Source organism: Chaetura pelagica, unplaced genomic scaffold (assembly GCF_000747805.2).
Source record: "Chaetura pelagica isolate M959 unplaced genomic scaffold, ChaPel_1.0 scaffold55, whole genome shotgun sequence".
NCBI lineage: Eukaryota > Metazoa > Chordata > Aves > Apodiformes > Apodidae > Chaetura > Chaetura pelagica.
The window spans coordinates 3,746,558-3,755,057 of NW_009953571.1; the positions used below are offsets into that span (position 1 = coordinate 3,746,558).

Sequence of the window (8,500 nt, forward strand, 5' to 3'; positions counted from 1 at the left end):
ATTCCTGAGGAGCTCTGCAGACCAAGCAGAGCTTGCCTAATGTTAAGGAAAAGCCATTCCTGGGTAATTAACTTGAAGTGAATGTCTAAAAGGACTGGAGAGCTATGCCAAAAGGACTGCATAGTGTTATAAACACTGGACATGACTCAGGACTACACTAGCATAGTGACTCACATCCAATTACAAGCCAAGATAGCCCTGGAAAGATGGGTTGAATTGCCCCACTGCTGGACTGGGTGCACAGATACCCGTGTACCTCCCACATTAATACTAGGCCTTACTGCTGGTATAGAGCTGACCTGCACTCCCAGAGACCAAGTGTGATGTCCATCTCAAGCTCTCCCGGGTTACAGGCTGTACAGCCTCTGCCCAAGGATCAGTGTTGCACTCCATTCAGGAGACACTGCAGCTGAAGCAGGGACACATCCAGACAAAGAGGAGTGCAGCAGAAGTGGTGACAAATGTCTCAGAGAGAAGTCACTGAGGTAGCTTCATGCAGGCAGACTTCATTTCACGGCTCAAACAAAAAATTTCTACAAACTCACACTTTTTGCGTCTCTCATTCCCAAGCCTCATCCCTTCCTGTTCATTTGCAGGGGCAAAATAAAGATGTATCTATGTGCTCATGCTGGTTTGCTTTTGTTAATCACTCACTTGGCTGGTTGGGCTGAGTGCCCTTCAAGGCTGTATTGGGGTTAAAGTTAAGGAAAAAGAAAAGTAAATGGAAAACCTCTTTGATACTCAGGCAGAGCCTCTCTCCCAGCACCAATCTGAGTGGCTTCCAAGGAATGTGGCACTGATGGCTGCACCCTTTGTAGGGACCAAAGAGGCAGCAGAGGCCAGCTCCCATGCTCCTGCCTTGGCATCTGTACCAGAGAGCTGGGATCACTCCTCGCCATGAGAGGGAAGCCTCTCTACCAGGGCTGACTCTTGTTCTAAGGAATGGCTTTCTTCTGTGTATACTGAGCCTGTGCTACTGCTTTTGCAGGCATCCCGGTGTCCATCAGCTGTTGGGACACCCACACAGTCCCACAAATTACAGGAGTCTCTGGAAGGATGGCTCTAAAAATATCCAGCCATCATAAATTATCCTGAAATGAATTGTTTTAAAAATAGGTTTTGAAATGACTGTTCCTCTCTGTCTCCTGCTAAAAGATCTGCTAGTAAAGAAACCATTTAACTTTCCACACGCACCAGCACTGTTTGCAGCCAAAGACTCATGCTTCCCATATTCAGGCCAAAACACTGTTGCCAAAACAGACCTGGATCTAGGGCATCCACACCCAGGTTTGCAGGGTCCTAAAAAGACATTGCCTGTTGCTTGCCAGAAGCTGGCAGCACATTGAACCACAACCAGTTATCATCCTCATAAATAAGTTAGCCTGGTTAAGGAGCAATGGGATTGTCAGAGCACAAACTGAAGGAAAAAATATGGGCTGTATTTGACAACGGCAGATCAGATTCTTCCCAAGATTAGCCATGCACAAGCCAAAGGAATAGCCAGTTTGTCCTTATATATGGAAGCCAGCCAGGGCCTTTTCTAACAGATGTGCTCAAAGCTGTGCAGAGTGCTCACCATTAGCATTATCTTCAGTCTTGACAGGCACAAGGGGGCTCTGAGGAGCAGAGTCTCCACTGAGGGAGTAACTGTGCTCTGCCTGGATGCCTGGAGTGGGTGGATCCAGGTCCATGTCCAGCAGTGGGTTCTTCTCAGCCAGTACTGGGTCATCAAAGAAACTGCTGAAGAGGTCATTGGAGAAATCCTCCATGTTGTCAGAGAAGTGATCCAGGTTCTCTGAAAAATGCTGAGAAAAGACAGAGGGAGAGAGAGTATTAGTGTCAACTCCAAGAGGGATCTGAGAGCCTTCCTGTAGTCTGAGAGCTAAATCTCAGCAACAGCCCTTTTTGGATGGAAAACACGATTCCTGTCCCTTGCCTGCATCAGTTTGATAAAAACACCTTGCATTAAGATAGAAAGGGCTGTGGTGATGTACATCTTCTCTGCTCATTTGTCTGTGCCACAGACACTCATGAAACTCTTCTATATTCTCACATCTGCCCCTTCCTCTATGGGTACCTATCTTTGGCTCCCTAGCATCATCTCACTGTGACAATAAGCTGAATAGAGTTCAAGGCAAGAAATCCCTGTGATGGCAAAATGCAAGTGTGACAGAAAATCATGGTCCTCAGCATCTGTTCTTAGTGACAGACACTTTCTCATGTTCTCTGCCAGCAGAAATAGGCACTCTGATGCCCCAGAGAACATCAACCCAGCTGCTGATTTCTATCAGAGAAAAAAAGATCAATTGGATCAACATAACAGGAAGGCCCCCTGTTGTATTTCATTTCCTCTGGGATTTCACAGCCCCTCTGTGGACCATATGAGGCTGTTCTCCAGCCAGATAATGCCTGTGAAATTCTGCTTCCCGATGAAGTTTAAACACTACAGATGGGCTATTAACAACAAACAAACATTCCACTAATCATTCCAGTAACAGTCAGTAAATCTGGCCAGTGCTGCTGCAGAGCTGGGCTCCTGATGCTACAGGGAACCTGTTTCCTTTGAGGCATACCCTCCTATTCAGAAGTCAAATCACTAACTTTTCCATTTGCTAGAACAAAGCATTGGTTGGGCAGGGAGAAAAATTATGGTTGCCAAACACCAGCTGAAAAATTATCCCATTTGTTGGCAGATCGAGGCTACTGGCTCAGGGAGAGGGAAGAAGGATACATTCAAGTGACTATATTACACAGACAGAACTGTGTAGCCTAAATGAACTGGAGAGAGCTCAGCAAAGCCAGACTGGGTCATTCCCCCCCAGCCTGGAAAAGTGTCTGGGTGGGCAGAAAGGCATTTAAAGCAGCATACTGAAATACCAAGAGGAACAGGGTATGGATGAGAGAGAGTGGGAGAGAGCACACAGGTCCTAGAGCACAGACATGAATGCCAATGAATTCCAGTGTGAGATCTGAGCTCAGGAAAGAGCCTGGCTCCTAGAGCAGCATGGAGTGCATGCAGTGCTTTTTTCCCCCAGCACTAGGACCAAGGGAGGAGTTGGCCAGAGCACCCCGGATGCTGGAGCCTACAGGTTCCTGTTCCTACTGGAAGGTATATTTGTTTTATCTGACCACAATATCACTCTGTCAACATTATGCTTGCTGCCAGAGGGTTGGGGTGAGACTGGGGAGTGAAGTAGGATCTGGCTGAATAGACCCACACTTCCCACCAAGCTGGGGAGGGAGACAGTGAGCTGCAGCAATCTCCAACACACCAGTGCCCTTCAACCTCCAACACCAACCCTCAGCCATGCAATTGAAAAACAGAGCATGCTGGAAGTCAGGGGGGAGGACAAGGGGACTCCCTGCTGCCTACTTTCTACCTGACACTAGGTTTCTCTCCCTTCACTTCCTTCCTACTTATCCTGTCCTCCCACTGCCTGGAGTGACAGTCTGACACACCACCATCCAAGGCTCCCCTGGGAGGGCAGATACTGCATGTGGAGGTGTGGGAAACCGTTCTTCTTCTTCCCTTCCCCAATCCCCTTTCCTGGCATAGGCTTGCGACAGCAGGTAAGGCAAAGAAGGTATACTAATGCTAAATTCCAGTGTTGAGGCCCTCCCTGGGATGTCTGGGCTGAAGTTTTCTCCACTTGTTCCCATACCAGAAGCTGAGTTGGCGGGGTAGCTTTGTGAAATCTACCCAGCCATATCCATGTGCCTAGAAGCATTTCTGCGCTTGAATCAAGTGACACAAAACACCTCCCATCTGTGCTGAGTATAACTGCTCTTCAGAGGGAGCTGAGTCAGCAGATGGAACTAGGTTAGATATTTACCTAAAAAGCACTTGGAAAACCAGGTTTTGACCTATCCTAAAGCACAGAGGAGTAAAGAGTTTGGAGTCCTGAGCATTAACCCCAGAGAGTGCTTGCTCATCTAACAGATGTTCTTTGTCTTGCCTTCTCTAAACACAAGCAAACACAGGATATGTACACAATAGCCTTATGGTAAGGGTGAGAATCTAACCACAGAAAAGTGAAGGAATTCAGAGTTCTGGCTGCCAACACACCACGACAGCACAGCAGAGCCAGGATCCAACAAGAGGCACTCAAATCATATCTACTATTGTAACAATCAAAGCTAGAACCACTTTGTAACCCTGGAAGGGAAGTGGGGCTGCAAGGGCAGCTGCAGGGAGAGCTGCCTGTGACTCTGCCACGTGCTTCAAATTTCTTTCACAACTGTGCATTAACAAAGCCAGAGATGGGAGTGAAGAGAGTTGAGAAGATGCATTTATGCAGTAGTTTATCACACTATCTTTTAGAGGCATCCCACCCATGCGTACAAGGATGTCTCTGTTAACCTTCCCATTCTAGGACAAACCTACCTGAAGAGAAGAGGCTGAGATGTGCCTCTTGTTTTATTCTGAAACCAAAAAATTTCCTCACCAGCCACTAAGGGGTGAGGGATGAACAATGACTGCAAGGTACTGAGCATCAGTCACCAACACTGGCAGGAGTAATTGCAGATTTCTTGTTCTTATTTTAGACACCACACAGCAGGATTGCAGGAGGACGTTGCTGCTCAGAAGTTAGGATGAAGTCAACACTGTTCACCCAAAGATGCTGGTCCCCAGTTCAGGTCCTCAAGAGCCCATTCTCTCTCAACAGACAGAGGCCTATTGCACAGTATGGGAAAAACACGTGTGATAAGTAGAGAATGAAACTCACACCCTCTGTGGGAATCCAGAAATGTTGGTGCATGGACCCATATATGAGCTCCTGGCTCTTATCCTCCAGCACAACTAAGTGCTGGCAAAGCCTCCTCATCAAAGCAGCCCCTTTCAGCTTTCATCAACCATATTTATACCAATCCAACATCACCAGACATAGATGAAGGAGAGAAGGCAGCTAGCCTATATAATTAACTACAGTCTATACAATAACTATAATAATTATGGTCATTATCAAAGAGGGCACCAAGGATCAGATACCCTCAGAGAGCACCCAGGAAAGCACCCAGAGCTGCCACAGAGCTGGGGATTGCTATTTTACTCAAAGGTGGTGGCTAGAGGCAGAGGAAAGCAGAAGAAGGAAGAGTAAAGCAAACAAATATAATGAAATGGCTTTGTGGCTGGCTATATCCACAATAGAGACTACAGGAAGCTAAGCAACCATGTCTCTTTGGTTGGCTTTGTTCTCTCCTGACGCCAACAGGTATTGCTAATTTCAGGGTAGATTTCGGGTTAGTATAGACAGCCATACACACAACCACATGGTGACAGGAAAAATTGTCCTCCAGATCCAGCTGTGATGGGCACAGTGAGGTGCAGCCCAGAGCTTAGTTTGGATAGTGGTCATCAAAATCACTGCCATTTAGTTTAGACTGAGCCTGCTAAACCAGAATATGGAAACTCTGTCCCACCCAGCCTTGTGGCAGGAGCTGCACCTATCAGGCAAAACTCCGAGAAGGCCTCAGCCATACTCTTCCTTAACACGTGTGAGAGAGCAGGCTTTGGGGAACTGCAGGATACAGTGTCTCATTGCTGTGTGGGTCACAGCAGAGCACAGCAGGGTCAGTGCTCAAAGTTTCTGAGCAATAAATAGAGGCAGGTTTATCTCCTGACCAAGAGGACCATAGCTTTATCCTGGTTAGAAAGAAGGTCACATACCTAAGGAGGTGCTGGGCAGTCACCACCCCTCCCTTCCCACCCAGATTGGGGCCAGAGCACTGCTGAAGGCCTGCATTTGCAGCATCTAAATGAAACAACTGTGCTGGGTTTTGGAGAGACTTTTGCCAATGCTGTGGCAATGGAGATCTCAGAACACCAGGAGGCACGTGTTGGTGGAAGGTCCAAGAAAGAGTCCACAGGACTTAGATGTGAATGAAGGTGGGATGTATAGAGATACACAAAGAGAGAAGGCTCATCCTCTCACAGCCTGTTCAAGGCCTACACTCTCCTTGATAGCACCTTCCAGCCAGGCTGAGATCAGCCAGCTCCTGCTTCTCAAGCAAGTGGCCAAGAACTGATAATTGTGACAATGAAGGACTCTGCAACTCTGCTGAGATGCTCCTTCAAGATATTTCAAGTAGCTTCCATGCAGATGGGTCCAGCTTGAGCATGGGGGATCCGTCAAATGGGACACATGGTCCTTACCATCCTGGCCCAGAGGGAGTGGGTGTGTAGTGTACTGGGGGAAAACAGCTTCTAGATGAGATACAAAGCTCACAGCACAGTCTCATTTTGTTTTACTTGCTCCTGCTATCTCCCCCTCCCTTTCACACCCTCCTTCCTTCTCCTTCTAACTATGCGCCAAAGCCAAGAAATAGCACGAGATGTGTTTCCAAAGCTGTATTACCAATGAGCGGTCAGGGAGGGGGCAGCCAAGGGACAGAAACGCAATGGTAAGGATGTGCTGGATTTTCTGATCCAAGCCCGATTTCTGGCTGCCTGTCCCCCCACTGCAGTTCTGGAAGGGTGGGAAGGCAGTGCCCAAAGGGCCAAGCCAGTATGCACAGGTACAGGGGAGCCAATGACCACCCTATCTCCAGGCCCAACAGAGAGCCTTAAGCTGCTCTGGTGCCACAGGAGAATCTGCTCAGGCTGAGGCCACCTCAGCTGTGTGGAGAGAGTGCGAAACTGTCAGCTGCCGGCTCCTGCTCCCTCCCACTCCTGGTGACCAACATAGGCACTGACTCTTCCAAACATATTTCCACCACATGTTTTCACCCTGACCTCATGCTCAGGGTTGTCTAAATAGCATACTGTATGTGCGTGCGTGCATTTCTCGTTCAAACACCCTTTCCTGTTGTACAACCGTTATCTTGGGAGCTAATGTAAGGCATCCAGACATCCAAATGCAAGTTCTCTACTTCCTCCCACACAGAGCTGGTGTTATACCTCTGGAGGCTCCCCGCAAAAAGAGAAGCATTAAGCTTTCTCCTCCATGTGGTTGCACACAGGATGCCTGGAGATGCCACTCTTGTGGCCTAATGGCACCATGCACGGCGGAGGAGGGGACAGTTTCCTCTCCCTGGAGCAACTTTTCCTCCGTTGTCACCCTGGCTGCATCTGTCCCTCCCTTTCCGTCTTATGCTTCCAACGTTTGACTGTGACTTTCTCCTTCCCACCTCCAGCTGAGTTGTTTGGAGGCAATCTCCCTTCAGGATCAGCCTGGTTCTCACAGCCTCCCTGCTCCCACCGCAATGGTCTTGCTCCAAAGAGAAAGCTGCAAGGGGCTAATCCAGCTGGGCGGCAGCCCAGGCCCAGGAGACGAAAGGCCTTTGCAGGTTGGAGGTTCTGCTCACGCTGGCAGGCAGTGCAGATGGGGAGGGGATTCTTCTGAATTTTCTCTTTTCTTTTTGAAAATATTTTTCCTCTTTGCTTGCCAAGATAAATCTCCTGTCCCAGCTGTGACATCTGCATTTCCCTTCTCTGCTTTCAGTAAGGAATGAAGCCCCCTGCACTCCAGCTTCACAGCCGAGGTTTCCTTTACATTCCAGGAAAGAAGAGTCCATACACTCCAGACAGTCCTTCTGCTCTCTTTAAAATGCAGTGAATTTCAGACCTTATGAAAATGAAGGTCTTGACAGCATTAACAAGATCCAGACAGGATGGACAGATGCTGCGCACACTTGTCCTCACAGTCTCGTCAGTGCATCTGCATCCCAAGGGGCACAAGTGATCACCCAACCACCTCTTGGCCTGCTCTCAATCCCCTCTGGTGCCCCTCTGTCCTGATCTGTATTAACTCTTCATCTCTCCCTTCACATACCACAGCTCCCTGCTGCTCCATGCCTGGTCTGCCCAGGCTCCTACTCTGCCTGGACAACTTGCCACTGACCTGCTGCCCTCTTGCTATTCCTGCTTTGCTGCACGGCATAGCTAAAGGACTTCAGGCCAAACCACCTGCAGACCCCACTGTTATTCCCCTCCAGCAAGAGGACAATATCCCAACTGGCAGCACCCTTCTGTCTTTCTGAGACTGACAGCGATGCCCAAGTCACCTGTGATTATTTTCAGCAGCACAGCCCTGGGCTGTATGGTGAACCAAACACCACCCTGACACCCAGACTCCAAGCACCAGGGGGTTTGACTGACCCTGGCCTGCAACCGGGGGCAGTACTGCTGCTTGCAGACTAACGCAGAATGACAGAAGGGTCACCGAAAGCGAGGCAGGGGACCTGCTTCCCCACAGGTGAGCTGTGCCATCAGCTTCCTCCCTGCAGGGCCTGCAGCCTCTCAGACCCGAGGTCTCCACGGCAGCAGCAGCAGTGTCCTCCTTGCGAAGACCCAGCAAGGCTCAGGCACGGCTCGCTGTGGAAACCTCCTATCACCACGCACCCGTGCCAAGGACATGGATTTACAATTTCCAGCACCAGGCGCCACAAGACCTAGGAGGGACGACAGCGGCTCAAGACAACAGAGGACGGCGACTGAGGGAGCGGCGCCAAGGCAAGGCACTAACTACCCTGAAGCACACCCGGGTGCCTGCAGCCGCCC

At 49.3% G+C, this 8,500-nt stretch overlaps 1 protein-coding gene across 1 annotated transcript in view; it reads right to left on the bottom strand.

The window, feature by feature from the left end:
* The window catches only part of CREB3L1 (cAMP responsive element binding protein 3-like 1), a 21,265-nt gene extending 19,496 nt beyond the window's left edge, over positions 1 to 1,769 (bottom strand). Inside the window, exon 1 of the mRNA XM_009999557.1 lies at positions 1,577 to 1,769. Coding sequence (XP_009997859.1) covers positions 1,577 to 1,769 — 193 coding nt within the window. The remainder of the gene's footprint in view (positions 1 to 1,576) is intronic.
* Positions 1,770 to 8,500: the final 6,731 nt, after the last annotated feature.